Source organism: Amia ocellicauda, chromosome 14 (genome assembly GCF_036373705.1).
Source record: "Amia ocellicauda isolate fAmiCal2 chromosome 14, fAmiCal2.hap1, whole genome shotgun sequence".
NCBI lineage: Eukaryota > Metazoa > Chordata > Actinopteri > Amiiformes > Amiidae > Amia > Amia ocellicauda.
The window spans coordinates 14,538,073-14,553,439 of record NC_089863.1 but is presented as its reverse complement, the minus strand read 5'-3'; the positions used below and the strand labels follow the sequence as shown (position 1 = coordinate 14,553,439).

The 15,367-nt window shown below is 45.3% G+C and overlaps 2 protein-coding genes across 8 annotated transcripts; one reads left to right on the top strand and one right to left on the bottom strand.

Annotated features, from left to right (window-relative positions):
• The first annotated feature begins 405 nt into the window (after window positions 1–405).
• LOC136768798 (ras-related protein Rab-35) lies at window positions 406–9,586 on the top strand. Of its 3 annotated transcripts, none has more exons than XM_066723169.1 (7): window positions 406–551; window positions 2,894–3,972; window positions 4,415–4,465; window positions 4,637–4,760; window positions 4,958–5,082; window positions 8,027–8,151; window positions 8,408–9,586. In XM_066723169.1, exons 2-7 carry the CDS (start codon window positions 3,912–3,914, stop codon window positions 8,537–8,539), a joined length of 618 nt encoding a protein of 205 aa, XP_066579266.1. In that variant the 5' UTR covers window positions 406–551; window positions 2,894–3,911; the 3' UTR covers window positions 8,540–9,586. The 3 variants fall into 3 exon arrangements, with proteins under 3 accessions (XP_066579266.1, XP_066579264.1, XP_066579265.1); XM_066723167.1 differs by having other exon boundaries at window positions 406–1,007; XM_066723168.1 differs by lacking the exon at window positions 406–551 and adding an exon at window positions 1,017–1,227.
• A 1,010-nt stretch (window positions 9,587–10,596) lies between these two features.
• LOC136768796 (host cell factor C1 regulator 1) lies at window positions 10,597–14,672 on the bottom strand. Of its 5 annotated transcripts, none has more exons than XM_066723163.1 (8): window positions 14,452–14,671; window positions 13,992–14,100; window positions 12,974–13,269; window positions 12,556–12,606; window positions 12,233–12,369; window positions 11,890–11,992; window positions 11,501–11,650; window positions 10,597–11,294 (listed from the first exon to the last, which is right to left on the bottom strand). In XM_066723163.1, the coding sequence occupies exons 3-8, from the start codon at window positions 13,147–13,149 to the stop codon at window positions 11,078–11,080; spliced, it is 834 nt and encodes a 277-aa protein (XP_066579260.1). In that variant the 5' UTR covers window positions 13,150–13,269; window positions 13,992–14,100; window positions 14,452–14,671; the 3' UTR covers window positions 10,597–11,077. The 5 variants fall into 5 exon arrangements, with proteins under 5 accessions (XP_066579260.1, XP_066579261.1, XP_066579259.1 ...); XM_066723164.1 differs by having other exon boundaries at window positions 14,456–14,671; XM_066723162.1 differs by lacking the exon at window positions 13,992–14,100.
• Between the last annotated feature and the right edge of the window lie 695 nt (window positions 14,673–15,367).

The following is a 15,367-nucleotide window of genomic DNA, read 5'->3' as shown; positions in this document are numbered from 1 at the left end:
GCCAGTCTGAGAGCTGAGTTACTCACATCTACTGGGGGCTTTTCCCAAGAAGGGGAGTAACTATAACACGGAAAGCAGCCAAAATCAGATGCTAATTAGTATGCATGTTTGATATAAAAAATAGAACCGGATGCTATTTAGTTCGCATTTCTGATATCCAAAATACAAGTTCTGATATCAAAAATACAATTGTTGATATCAGCAAATTGAATTCTATATCAGCAATTATGGATTAAATGTCACAACAGCTTGCCATAGGAGGAGGAGGAGGAGGAGGAGGGGACTGATGCACTGTACTTAGGTAGAGTAGTGCAAAATCAGTGCTAACCAAGATCTGAGTAACAGTGTAGTATACTACAGTAATAGTAATACAGCCACACTACCTTACTGGCCACAGACAGTACAGCAGCACTGAGAGAGGAGAGGCGGGGGCTAATAAGTACAGACTGCCTGCCTGGACACTACAGAGCAGAGGGGTGAGACAGACTGGACATTACAGAGCACAGGGGTGAGACAGACTGGACACTGGCATGATCTGCGGCCAAAGTACAGTAAGTCACATTGAGCGTCTCTGCTGAGCACAGGAGGACACATAACCCGACTTTCCCATTGCATCCGTATCATTGTGAATGTTGTAAAGTGGTCAGCACCGCACACATGGGGACAGTGACTGAATCAAGAGGTCTGATGGTAATGAATCGGGGAGAAAATGAGGCTGAAAGCGGCTCCGTGTGAACCGGGAGTCCGGCTCACTCACTAACCCGGCGTAGGAGAGGAATGTGCGGCCTGGAGAGCCGGCGTTGAGAGGGGAAGACAACGACACGACGGAGGAGGGGCCTGTGCCTGTCCGCGGCACAACCGGGATTGAATGAGAGAGAGAGACCGAGAGAGAAGTGAGGAGGAGGAGGGAGTGACACTGGCCTAAGGCGGCGGCCGCGGACTCCTGCTCGTTGTCAGACCCCGTGCTTTCCTGAGACGCGTCCCCCGAGGTCGAGGCTCCTGCAGGGGTGAGTCGCCTGATTCCGCTCCGCCGGCTCGGGAAGGAGGAGACGCGGGCGGTTGGCTTTGTGTTGGCCGCTGGTTTGATCGCTCACAAGAGACGTTTGGGCAGATTTTGTGCTGTCATTCCCGTGTCAGGATAACTAACTTGGCCGCCTTGAAAGTTACCAGACCTCTATATAAACGAGACATCCATAGACTACACTTTCTGCGCAGGGTGGGTGTAGGGTGAGTATCAATGCGGCCGACTAACCAAACGAAACTACATTTGTACGAGGACTTCAATTAACTGACTTCTTTTTGACGATTTATTTATTTATTTCATATTTTTTTCTTAGCTGCTGCTCTTGTACAAAACTGAGCACACTGTACGGACTGGGACAGAAGACATGCCCCGTAAGGGAAGTCCCTCTAACAACTAAAATGATCAAAACCTAAAACAAAATGCATGACTTTTTTTTCTTTATTTTGTGGCATAGGGGAGCTATCACATATACACGGTCCGTGTGTGGGTTAGTAACTCGTCTAACTCCCTGTCTGTATTTTGTGTAGTCAAATAAAAACGCACAATAGTCTGTGTTAGTCTGAGAAATACATTAAATAATAATAATTAAAACCGTAATAAGACTTTTAACGGATGTAGTAAGTGCTGTAGTTCCAGTTGTAAGCGGAGGGGGCTGTAGTATTTAGTTTATTAGGCTTTGTGTACGCAGTGATTGTGTACAGTGTGTTGAGTAAGTTGATCTACATTGTATACATATGTTGTGTGTTAATGAATTGTTGGCTGTGGGTGTGTTTGACTGACATGTCCCAGTGTCTGTCAGTCACAGTATGTAGTTGTGTGTGTATGTTGTGATTAGTGTCTCTGCTTGTGTATATATGTGCATTGACTGGTCACTGGCTGTGTGTCTGAGTGTGTTGTGTGTGGGTGTGCAGGTGTCGGTGTGTCAATAAGGCCAGATTTCCAGGAGTCAGTGGACAGGATGCGATGTCACTTCCTCTCCTCAGTGCAGGAACAGCAGGCTTCCTGTTATTGTGGAGTCCCTGAACTCTCCAGCAATATTCATCATCATCATCATCATCATCACACTAGTAGTAGAGTAGTAAGAGAGCTCTGGTAGTGTTGAACAGCAACAGGTGGATCACTGTCTTCTCTCTCTGGTCGGGGGAAGTGGTATGTGGTCTCCACTGAGCCGTGCATCGCCTTGAAGTGTAGTGCAGTTTAGTGCAGTGTGCACCTTTGTGTCCGGGTGTGGCTTGTATACACAACCCCACTCTTTTAAAGCTTTTAATGACTCCGGGATCATACTGTTTGTTTACTGGGAGGAGAGAGAGAGTGAGAGAGAGACTACAGAAAGGGTTGATGTAGTGTACAGAGAGGCTGAGGGTAAATTTGAGTGGGGGACACGGAGGGAGAGGGGACGGGGAGATACGGGAAATAGAGAGGGAGGGCGAGGGGGTTTTAGAGAGAGAGAGAGAGAGAGAGAGAGAGAGAGAGAGAGAGAGAGACCGGGGAATTCTCAGCGAAAGGTTAAATTTAGTTACACAGCTGTCGGGGGGGATAGAGAGAGGGAGAGAGAGAGAGAGAAAGAGAGAGGTCAGGAGATAAGATGAGACGATGATACTGAAACTATATAAATGCACACTGACGCATGCACACACACACATATATACAATGTATATATGGCAGTGACTCTTTCAGGTCTACTGAGTGCTATTCATTTTATAATCTGTATTATAAAATGTTTAATCTGTACATTACTATATGTCTATGAATCCTCTTTTCCCTTTACTTTGATGTTAATACACTGTATTGTTCTCAATCAGTCAGTCAGTCAGTCAGTGTGTGTGTGTGTGTGTGTGTGTGTTAACCTCTCTCTCTCTCTTGGGTCAGATCTGGAGCGAGAGAACTGAAAGAGGAAGGACAACAGGAACAGGAGACGGATATACACCCTTTCTAAAAAGAGAGAACGAGAGAGAGTGTGAGATTATAATGCCGTGCATTTGATGGGACTTTACAGTACATTAGTGCTGGACTGAAGCTGAGAGAGAAAAAGAAGAAGAAAAGGAGAGCAGGAGGAAGAGGAAGAAGGAACAGTAGAGCACCGATTTGACAAACGAGTAAAAAGATGAGGGCAGAAAGACCTTAGATTGCTATGGTTGCCTGCGTCGGGGGTCACTGAACCCAAACGAGTGAGGAAGAGAGGGGCAAGCGTGGCGGAGGAGGAAGACGGCAGAGACACTCTCGTTCTCTCTGGCTCTCTCTCCCTCTCTCTCGGTCTCCCTCACTCACTCGTTTGCTCTCTTTCTCTCTACTAAGACTCCCCACTTCCATGAGAGAGGGAGGACAGGAAAAAAGAGGGGGGGAGAGAGACGGACGTCCAACACTTCCTCGTTTTCTCCCAGTAAATAGATCAGTTTGAATTAATTTGTGTAGATGGAAAACTGAATTGGACCTTTACACTGCTTTTGAATGTGAACCTGCTTGAAAAAGCTTGAACCCAGGATACCACTATTTCACACACGGATTGAAACAATTCTGGATTGCTCTGCCTGCCTGTCTGTCTCCCTTTTTTCCCTAATTTCTGGGAAAATCTTACGGATTTGCACTGAAGAATACTGTGTGTGTGTGTGTAGGAGGGGCAGGGGGACGACAGTGAATTGTATAGGTGGACCACGTAAAAACATAACCGGAATTCTTTGGGATAGCGATCTGTGGACTCGGCCCAGGAGAAAGGAGGGATCATTTTATAATCAGATTATTTATTTGTGTGTGTTCTTTCGTGTGTTATTTTGTCTTTTAATTTCTCTTCCTGTTCCCATGATTTTTTAAATACTTTTTTGTTCTTCATAAATTGTGCTGTTTTGGTCCGTCTGTGTTTTTTTGTTTATTGTTGTGTGGGCGGATCGTAATGGGAATGGCCGGGAAGGACTATCACCACCTGTTTAAGCTGCTCATCATCGGAGACTCCAGTGAGTCCTTAATTGCTTAATTGCATTGTTACATGAAAGTCTGAAGGGGAGTCGGCCAGGGTCACTCCAGCACTGGCTGCAGTGCATATAGATAACATATAATCTGTCATTTGTAGAGTATATAACGTGTAAAGTTGGTTCATTTAATAAGTTCTTTATACAATGATATACTTAACTTTAAACCCCTACTGTTTAAAAATTAAAACGCTCTGATTTGGGAAATTAAGTTTAAGTTTATTAAGGGTACAATTAAGTAATTTAGAGCTTGGTTGAAACAAAAACCAGCAGCGTAGGGGGCCAGCAGGACCAGGGTTGGGAACCACTGTTATAGGCAGTAAAACTGTTTTAGGAGGGTGAAAGCTTTGGATTGACACTACTGAGATAATGGACTAGTTTTGTTCCAATATTAACTCCCTCTTTCTCTCTCTTTCCTCCTCTCCAGATGTGGGAAAGAGCAGCTTGTTGTTGAGATTTGCAGATAACACTTTCTCAGGTCAGTCTGTCTCTTTCTCTGTCCAGTTGTGTCAGAGTCCCCGACTGCATTTGTGTCTCCCTCTTTCCATCTCTCCAGTCTCCCTCAGTGTGCATCTGTCTCCATCCCTCTGTCCGTCTCCCTGTCTCAAGCATTGTCTGACAGTGAGTGTGTGTGTGTCCCGGTCCTCAGGCAGCTACATCACTACGATCGGAGTGGATTTTAAGATCCGGACAGTGGAGATGGAGGGCGAGAGAGTGAAGCTGCAGATCTGGGACACAGCTGGACAGGAGAGGTTCAGGACCATCACCTCTACGTACGGCTTTATACTCGCACACTACACACCCTGCTGTGTATTCACTATATTTACATACTTGAATACAAAACGCACACTGTGAACTGCAGTGTTTATTCACACGTCACTACAAAATACACCCCTGTCCACACTTTAATACTCAGTCCAAATAGCGCATCCTGTGTGTCACTCACTCTCGGCCGGCGTCCCTCTCTCAGGTACTACAGGAACACCCATGGGGTCATCATCGTCTATGATGTCACCAACCCAGAGTCTTTTGTCAACGTCAAGCGCTGGCTCAACGAGATCGGCCAGAACTGTGACAACGTCTGCAAAATACTGGGTCAGTGTGTGTTTGTGTCCATCCGTCCGTCTCTCCATCTGAAATATACGGGGTCAGTGTGTGTATATGCATATCTCTGTCTTTCTGCAAGATACTGGTCTGCATGCATCTCTGTGCATCTGTACCAGAGCACATTTAGTCATCAGTTTTTGATTCAGTCGTAGTCTTAGTCGGGTCGATTGTCAATGACACTGCCATTCAAAAGTTTTGGGTCACTTAGAAATGTCCTTGTTTTCCATGAAAACATACATGAAATGAGTTTGAATAGGAAATATAGCAAAATTAATAGGAAATATAGTCATTGACAGGGTTAGAAATAATTATTTTTAATTGAAATAATAATCGTGTCCTTCAAACTTTCGTGAAAGAATCCTCCATTTGCAGCAATTACAGCCTTGCAGACCTTTGGCATTCTATTCAATTTGTCAATCTGTTGAGGTAATCTGAGGAGATTTCTCCCCATGCTTCCTGAAGCACCTCCTACAAGTTGGATTGGCTTGATGGGCACTTCTTACGTACCATACGGTCAAGCTGCTCCCACAACAGTTCAATAGGGTTGAGATCCGGTGACTCTGCTGGCCACTCCATTATAGACAGAATACCAGCTGACTGCTTCTTCCCTAAATAGTTCTTGCATAGTTTGGAGCTGTGCTTTGGATCACTGTCCTGTTGTAGGAGGAAACTGGCTCCAATCAAGCGCCGTCCACAGGGTATGGCATGGCATTGCAAAATGGAGTGATAGCCTTCCTTCTTCAAGATCCCTTTTACCCTGTACAAATCTCCCACTTTACCACCACCAAAGCACCCCAGACCATCACATTGTCTCCACTGCGTCAGGCACTCCTCCAGCATCTTTTCATTTGGTTTGCATCTCACAAATGTTCTTTTGTGATCCGAACACCTCAAACTTAGTGTCCATAACACTTTTTTCCAGTATTCCTCTGTCCAGTGTCTGTGTTCTTTTGCCACCATCTTAATCTTTTCTTTTTATTGGCAAATCTGAGATATGGCTTTTTCTTTGCAACTCTGCCTAGAAGTCCAGCATCCCAGAGTCGCCTCTTCACTGTTGATGTTGAGAGTGGTGTTTTGTGGGTACTATTTAATGAAGCTGCCAGTTGAGGACCTGTGAGGCGTCTGTTTCTCAAACTAGAAACTCTAATGTATTTGTCCTCTTGCTCAGTTGTGCACCGGGGCCTCCCACTCCCCTTTCTATACTGGTTCGAGCCAGTCTGCGCTGTTACTGTGAAGGGAGTAGTACACGGCGTTGTACAAGATCTTCAGTTTCTTGGCAATTTCTCGCATGGGATAGAACAAGAATAGACTGACGAGTTTCAGAAGAAAGTTCTTTGCTTGTGGCCATTTTGAGCCTGTAATCGATCCCACAATTGCTGATGCTCCAGATACTCCAGATAGTAGTCTAAAGGCAGCCAGTTTTATTGCTTCTTTAATCAGCACAACAGTTTTCAGCTGTGCTAACATAATTGCAAAAGGGTTTCTAATGATCAATTAGCCTTTTAAAATTATAAACTTGGATTAGCAAACACAATGTGGCATTGGAACAAAGGACTGAGGGTTGCTGATCATTTTGTTATTTTGACCTAAAACGTGGGCGGCACGGTGGCGTGGTGGTTAGCAATGCTGCCACACAGCTCCAGCGTTGCGGGTTTGAGTGTGGAGCCTGCATGTTCTCCCCGTGTCCGTGTGGGTTTTCTCTGGGTACTCTGGTTTCCTCCCACTGTCCAAAGACGTGCAGGTTAGGTCAATTGGTCTCTCTAAATTGCCGTGTGTGTGTGTGTGTGCCCAGCGATGGCCTGGCGTCCTGTCCTGCATGTATTCCTGCCTTGCACCCTATGCCTGCCGGGATCGGCTCCGGCTTCCCACCACCACCACCACCCTCACCAGGATAAGCGGTTTCAAAAATTGATTAATTGATTAATGGATGGATATTAACCTAAAACCCGCATACCTTTAATTCAGTTTTAGTCATTGGAATATTAAACAAATTAGGTACATTTTACCTTTTTAACTTTCAAATTAAGTCAGTTACAATTAGTTAGCAGTTAAATCCTTACAATAATTGTGTGGCAACATATTATTTACCAAAACAATTTAAGCAACAAGCAAATTAATAAAACAGATAAGGAATCTTAACTATTTCTCTAAGAATATATAAGAATCCAAAGCTTTCACAGGTTTGTCTAAGAAATCAATAAACACACAAATCTCTTCAGATGACGCTTCAAATTCGTTGTATTTTTTCCAGTCATATTGTGGTTTCATTTCCTGCCGTTATGAGACGTTTTCTTCATTTTCTCACTGTATTTGAAGTGCTGCCAGACTGCAGGTTTCTTTCTTCCAAGTACTGAATGAATGGCTACTTGCAATTTAGGATCAACCAGTTGTATTGACTGTGCTGGTAGCCTAGCTATTTTTTTTTTTTTATCTGTTTGCGTGTAATGATGATGCCGATGATAATGACAGTAACATTATAGATAACGTAACCAACTTTTACCGAACACTGTCTTTTTGGTCATGTATATCTATTTATTTTGGAGGAAATGATCGCAATCGAAACTCTTGGGTCGCTTTTGTATAACGCAGATTTTCGCAGATCTGTGCTGCTCCACCAGTGGGAGCGCTGGAATTCTGCAGATCTGCACAGAACTGCGGACATCTGCGTTACAAGAGCGCAGCCCTGGCTCTGCTGCACTTTCCCCACTCCTCCTCCACCAGCCCGTGCTGTAGATCCCAGTTGATTTCAGCCGGTTTCATCTCGTCATATTTTCGCAATTGAAAATGCAAAAACATTTATCGTCGTCGTCATTTTGGATGATTTTAGTCAGATTTTCATCTTCGTTAACAAAAACGAAAAACAGTTGACGAACATTTTCACTACATGAACACTGGTCTGTGCTAACGCTCTCACCCCCCCCCTCACTGTCAGTGGGCAATAAGAACGACGACCCCTCCAGGAAGATGGTGGACTCCCAGGATGCTCAGCGGTTCAGCGAGTCGATGGGGGTCCGGCTGTTTGAGACGAGTGCCAAGGAGAACATCAACGTGGAGGAGGTGAGGAGTGCGGGGGTGAGGGTGGGAGAGCTCAGGAGGATTATTATTATTATTATTATTATTATTAATATTATTGAAGGAAGATTTTTCAAGAAGGGCAAGTTTCCATCACATTCAGAGTGACTAGACAGGCAGTAGAGCGTTCACATCTGTACATTATTTCAAACTGCCCTCTCTCTCCCTTTCACTTCTCTTTTCACCCTCTCCCCTTCTTTTTCACCTCTCCTTCCCCACTCTCTCTCTCTTGGTGTGTCAGATGTTCTTGGCCTTCACACGCATGGTGCTGCGCGCCAAGAAAGCTTCGCAGGCCCGGCTGAACGAGCGGCAGGGAGAGCTGGTCAACATCAACACCAAGCCGCCCCGCAAGAGGAAGCAGAAGTGCTGCTGAGAGAGGAGGGCGGGGCAGGAGAGCTGGAGGGGGGGGTGACTGGATTTGACAGAGTTTATACAAATGAAGTGAGAGCGGAGGGCAGGGGATGAGGGTTAGACTACGAGTTTGTTAGCAATGCACTTTGGGGAGAGGAGAGGACTAGACTGTACCGTTCATTTAGCACGGAGGGAGGAGGAGAGAGGGTGAGCAAGGGAGAGAGACTCAACTGGACCCTGCAGGATACACAGACTGGACACTACAGTGTTAATACAGACCCGCCGACTGCACACTAACACTGCACTGGGTCCCGAGAGCGAGGATCCTGTACACACTGAACGCCCACAAAAATAAAAAAGGGGAGAGGCCAATAAAGACTGACTTGACCGACTTCTCCAGTACATTTCAACCACACAGCGACTGACCAGGCGGCCGTAGTGGCAATGCTGTAGAGAGCGAATGAGAGGGGAAAACGGAGGGAGGGAATGTGAGAGATAGCCTGCGTTGTGAACAGTAGGGTTCAGTCAGTCTCTCTCTCCCCCTTTGCATTTTCACTGTAACTACTACTCTACTACATTGGAGTCTGCATCTACTATTCTTATACTTTATTTAATGATACTTTTAGTATGCACTATCGGATAAGAGTCCTGCATTTCTATCGCTTTGCTAAGATGAACCCCCTGCTAGAAACCCGATACAAGGAGAGAGAGAGAGAGAGAGAGAGTCCGTCCCTCGGCAATAAGCACATAACAGGACGGGACTCTGAGATAAGAGGAGATGGGGGTAGATTGGGAGGCAGAGGGATGTAGCAAAATGACACGAGCTCAAGACTAAGTTGTATTGTATCATTTAACTGGAACGCTACTGTAATTACAGCAATAAGACAATTAATTAACAGCCATGCTGCTTTTGGGAGAGGTCTACTAACAATAAAATCTGCTATGTTGTTTGTTTGTTTTTTCCTTATCGTGTCTTGTCCGTCCCATGTTTAAACATGTTTAACTGTGAGGAATGTTTGCGATTTTTGTTTTTCTTTTTTTAAGGAATAAATCAAAGAATAAATAATAACTTGTGAGTAGCTGTGGATTACTAACTTTTCCATTTCTGATTTTATTTTATTTTTAAAGCTGTTTCTCTCCTGCATGGTTTATCTCTGCATGTTCTCACTTGCAGATTTTCTCTGACTCTGTCTGTATTTGGCTTAGAGTTTGTTTTTTCCTTTTGTAGTTATTGATGTATTAAATCTCCCTTGTCTCTTTATTTAAACAATGTGGGGAAGCAATAAGAAAGGCAAATAGAATGCTAGGGTATATTGTCAAAAGTGTGGAGTTTAAAACAAGGGCAGTGATGTTCAGACTGTACAATGCACTAGTTAGAGCTCATCTGGATACTGTGGACAGTTCTGTGCTCCACACTTCAAGAAAGATATCGCTGCTCTAGAGGCAGTTCAGAGGAGAGCAACCAGACTTATTCCAGGTCTGAAGGGAATGTCCTACTGAGAGACTGAGGACCTGAACCTTTTCACCCTGGAACAGAGGAGACTACGTGGGGACTTGATCCAAGTCTTCAAAATTACGAAAGGCATCGACCACATCAAACCAGAGGAGCTTTTCCAGATCAGCAGGGACACACGCACCCGGGGACACAAATGGAAATTGGGCTTCAAGGCATTCAAGACAGAAAACAGGAGACACTTCTTCACACAGAGAGTCACAATCTGGAACAAACTCCCCAGTGATGTGGTAGAAGCTGAAAATTTGGGAACATTTAAAAATAGACTGGATAGGATCCTTGGATCACTTAGATATTAATGGACACCAAACGAGCACGATGGGTCGAATGGCCTCCTCTCGTTTGTAAACTTGTATGTTCTAAGAGCTGTACCTTTTCTTTCTCTTTCAGTCTATCTGTGCGTCAGTCTCTTTGGGCCCCCAGCCCCCTCCATTGTCCTTGTTTATGACTTTATGGGAGTATAATGGTCCTGTACAAGGGGCAAGTTAATCATTACCACACAGAGCTTGTAGTGTTCGGGGGATTGGTTCAAAGACAAGCCTAACTCACACTCAGTCTCATACACATTCAAGTTTGAATAGAAGAAGTTTTTAATAGAAAACAAAGAAGGAAGAAAGCGCAAAATGGCCCTCCATCTGAGCAAATGCAGGAGGGCAGCCGAAGATGCTCAGTGGCGCCCTCTAGCCGCCCCAGACCCATCCACAGTACAGCACTTGAGGTCCACATAAAACAAGTGTCCAGTCTGCCGGTCAGATCGCCACCGGGTCTGTGGAGGAGAGAAGCTCCATCTAGTGCGGCCCCCCTGTTTCGGTCACTCGGGGGCCTAAATCTCGACCAGCTGTTTCTCACACGATCCCAGCGAGTCCGTCAGCATTTCTGTCCCGTCTGTTGGCATCGCACTTAGTTTCTCTGTCAGTCGGTCAGCATTTAAGTCATACAGTGATTCCTTCATTCAGTCGGTGGGTGGGAGCCTCACGGCAGTCACAGATGGAGATACATTCAGTACAGCAGTCAGTCAGCCCCTCTCTCCGTACGTGTGTGTGCAGGCTAGGACAATTCCATGGCGTCCGATGCAGCCTGCAGCACCGCGTCTGTCGGGACAGGGAACGGCAGCTCTGAGCAGGAGGGAGACGGAGGGGCTTCCCGGCTCCGGACGTGGTTCTGACCCTTGTCCTGGTTCTCCAGGTGGGACAGAGAGCGGATCACCTCTGGGATGAAGCTGCCGGGGGGCTTCCACAGGACCAGCTCCGAACATGACGGATAACTGAGAGAGAGAGAAAGTAAATTACGAAAAGAAAGAGGTTAATTCTAACTCACTCACTGCCTGGACGCTACAGTACATTGACTGCACAGAGAGGGAGTCAATAAAGACCCGCTCATTGGTTTGCTGGATGCTACAGTACGTTCACTTTATCCTGAGACAGAGGGGGGTGGTGGACTAGACTCTCCAGTACACGAACACAGACTCACAGGGAGTAGATGAATTTGGAGGGGATGGGGTTGGGGACCCCCATCCCACCCGCCTGCAGAGCCGGGGAGAGAGAGAGCCGGGGGGGCGGCAGGCTGACCTCTGACCCCTCTGACATATCATCCTCAATCTCGCACTCGCACACCTCCAGCCTGAGAGAGAGGGGAGGTGTGTTAAGACAAATTTGGCGAGATACTGAATTTAATTTCAACTCTTATACTTGTGGTCCTGTATCTTACATTTTATTGTGTTACTGTCATAAGATTTGTACTGTACTGAAACTATCCTACTTTTTATTGTACTGTATCACAGAATTGTACTGAATCTCTGTGCTGTAGTGGAGAACTGAATCGAACTGAATTATACTGCACTGTAACGTGTGCTCCCTTACCTCTCCTCCGTCTGTCTGAAGTGCTCGTACTGCGATCTTAGCGCGTCAACTAGGGGCAGCGCAGAGTCACTGTCGCTGTTCCTCCTCCCGGACACAGAGGGCGCTGCAACACAAAACAGACACTGTGAACGGCATACAGAACGTAGCACACAAACATACAGTGAGTCAATGTGCTGAAGTTTCCGATCCATTCCAATCCAATTCCAATCTCTCGATTACTGTGCAGACAGTTGAGTGTGTGTGCGTCTGATTGCAGTCTGTCTTTCGGTGCAGCAGGCAGTCAGTGCTTGTGTGTTTTCTCTCTGGTCAGTGTGCCGCAGTGGGGGGGGGGGGGGTCACTGACCGCAGTGTCTCCTCCGGGCCAGCAGGGGCGCCGTGGGGAAGCCAGAGGAGGTGTAGGCGTGGTCGTTGTCCAGGCTGAGGGAGGTGAAGTGAGCCGCCATCATGTCCTCTGTCAGACACTGCTTACTGACTGGAGCACTGATGGAGAAAGAGAGAGAGCGGGGAACAGATTCACAGATATGACTGAACACCGCAGTCGGCTAACACTGTCCTGACAGAGACAGGAAAAAGTGAATGCGAACACTGGCGACGGTCCACTACATTATGCTGAGACAGCAGTGAGAGCAGTGTACAGTAAAGATTAGGCACGGCGTTCTCTCTCACCTCTCGGGTTTTTCGCTGCGTCTCTTTGATTTCAGGCCCCGACTTGTCCCTCTGTCACAGAACAGGACAGACACAGACAGACATGAGACTGGGCAAGATACTTCTATACTATACTATACTGTACCTTTTGTCATGTATTATTCTACAGCACTCGTCTCATTGAAAATGTCCAGTATTACACTGCAGTGTTCAGAACTACATTATACTGCACTGGACTAACATGTAGTTTACTTTCCTAGACAAACACACATTTTATGTCTACACTGTACTGTCACCACACCGTGCTGTACTGCTGGGTATAGAACTGCTGTGTAACATTGTATTGTCTAGTCCTGTACTGTCTTGTAATGAACTTCTACGAATTCTACTATACTGCTTCTTACTGTGCTCTTATGTTTACCACTTTGCTAACTCTCACCTCTCACTGGCTGTAAACTGTGTAACTCCATCTCCGCTGGTCGCCCACGGCAACCGCTGCGGGACCTTCTGCTGCCAGCGCAACGGCTCCGCGATGCCATGTCGCCCCACAGACACCGCAGGCAACGAGGAGGAATGGCGGGGCAGCCGGCCGATCACAGGCCGCTTCAGCTCCATCACTGATCAATAGTGAAGAGAAGCCAGACGGGGGGGGGTAACGTGGAATCGGCAAGTGTCAGTATTGACCGCGTTGACTTGTGACGGCCCGCCTGCCCCATCACCGGGGGCACAGGGAGACTGTAACAGAGTGGGGGAGAAGAGAGTGAAAAATGGCCTCCACTCGAACCCTGGACCATCATCATCATCATAATACATAGAAAAGTGGACATCCACGGTAAAAAAAATTACCTAGGCTAATTGCTCTCGCAGTGTGAGTCCCATATGATACTCTTTGCCCATATCATTTTGGGGGGGACTGTTGCCTTGCCTTGCCCTGCCCTGCCCTGCCCTACCCTTCCTTCCTTCCTTGACCCCGAGTTCTGACTAATGTGGTCAGGCCTGTAGACAAGATCGGCAATATCAAGGGTGTCAGACTCCAATCCCGGAGGGCTGCAGTGTCTGCTGGTTTTTGTTCCATCAGGAGCTCCCAATTACTTAATTAATGTCATTATTGACTCAGGTAGGCTTATCTAAAACTTTCACATTCTTTTTTATAGCAGATACCTTACAATTTGTAAGGTACTCAAAACATTGAAGACACAGAACATTTCAGAGTCTGGAGAGAAGTGTTAAATTCAACCAGTTAAATGTTTAATTAGACCAATTAAGGAGCCAAGAACTGGGCAGGAAGAAGACACTGTGGCCCCCCAGGACCGGAGTGTAACACCCCTGAGCTATAGCCTATAGAGCAGGGGTAGGCAACCCTGGTAATGGAGGACCAGACACTTCTGGTTCTTGTCTTCCCCACAACCCTTAATTAATGACATGATTCAGTGATTGGCTTAGTTGGTCACAATTACCATTTGTTCCAGGTATTCAGTAACTGATTGAGAGAAACCTGCAGGACTGTAGCACTCCAGGACCAGCGTCGTATAAATATATATTTGTCCCTGAGGCGTCCGTATACACCTGTAGTGGACAGTATAAACTCAATGAATCTTACAGTGTTATTCATCGACTCATTTTGTGTACTACATATTAATATCATTCACAGAAGTCAATGAGAACATACTGACATACGATATCTCATTTCGGATTATTCATTCATTCATAACCAATGTATTTTTCTTTTTTCAATGGATGTTGCTTTTATTATTATTAATAATAGTAGTATTGCGATTATTATTGTGTTTCTTGGTGTTATTAATCAGCTGTAACCCTCTCCCCAAACCCCGACTCTTCCTCCCAAATTGCGCTGCAACTCGACACCGAGGCTCCAGGTGAGGCCTACTCTTTTGTCCACAACGTAAACAAACTCACCTACTTAACTTGGTCACCAGATCGTCAAGCGGATTGGTGGCGTTTTCCAGTTTGTGTGGCGCTGAACTGACTGTTATTCTTTTTCAATGTGTACTTTTCCTCAACTTTGTTAACTTATAATCCACGTTTAAATGATTTTTTTTACGTTCCGTGCATACTGGCTTTCGCCGGAGTTCACTCAGCGACAGACTACACTTCCCAGCATGCTCTCCGGTCAAAACTAGTGCGCACAACAAACTGCGCAGAACGAACGCAAACGCAGAAACACTTCAGTATGCATATGAAGATTATTATTATTATTATTATTATTATTATTATTATTATTATTATTATTATTATTATTATTATTATTATTATTCTACAATCCCGTGTTTACAGCAGTGTATAGTACCGTACAATATAGAGTATTAGAAACAGTGAGAGGCGCTCATTGGACTGCTCATCGCAGTTTTATTATTTGACAGAAGCCATTTTCTACTAAATCAAAACGGGACAGGGTACAATTTAGTAATTTGTGATTCCCCGGGTGGGTCAAATTATGGATTTTACTTAGCCCATAGCGAGCTTTGCCTACTTGCTGAGAGAGTCCGAAATATGGTGCTGGTCAAAATATAATAATAATAATAATTGCCTATAGGCAACTGGGTTGCAACAACATATGCAGGGTTAGTTACCATTTTCTGTTCTGTGATTTGAGCTAATTTGTGCTAATTATAAACCCTTCATAACTACTTTCTTTCACAGTTTCACAGACATGTAAAAGTGGCATCTCAAAATGTAATTATATCTTAATACATATTTTTTATAATTTAGTTTAATGATAACATACAGTATATTGCTTACACATAGTAAAACGACATGAATACAGTTTGTGTTTTGAGTCATAGCCGTTAGAGGACATAACATCCCTAAACAA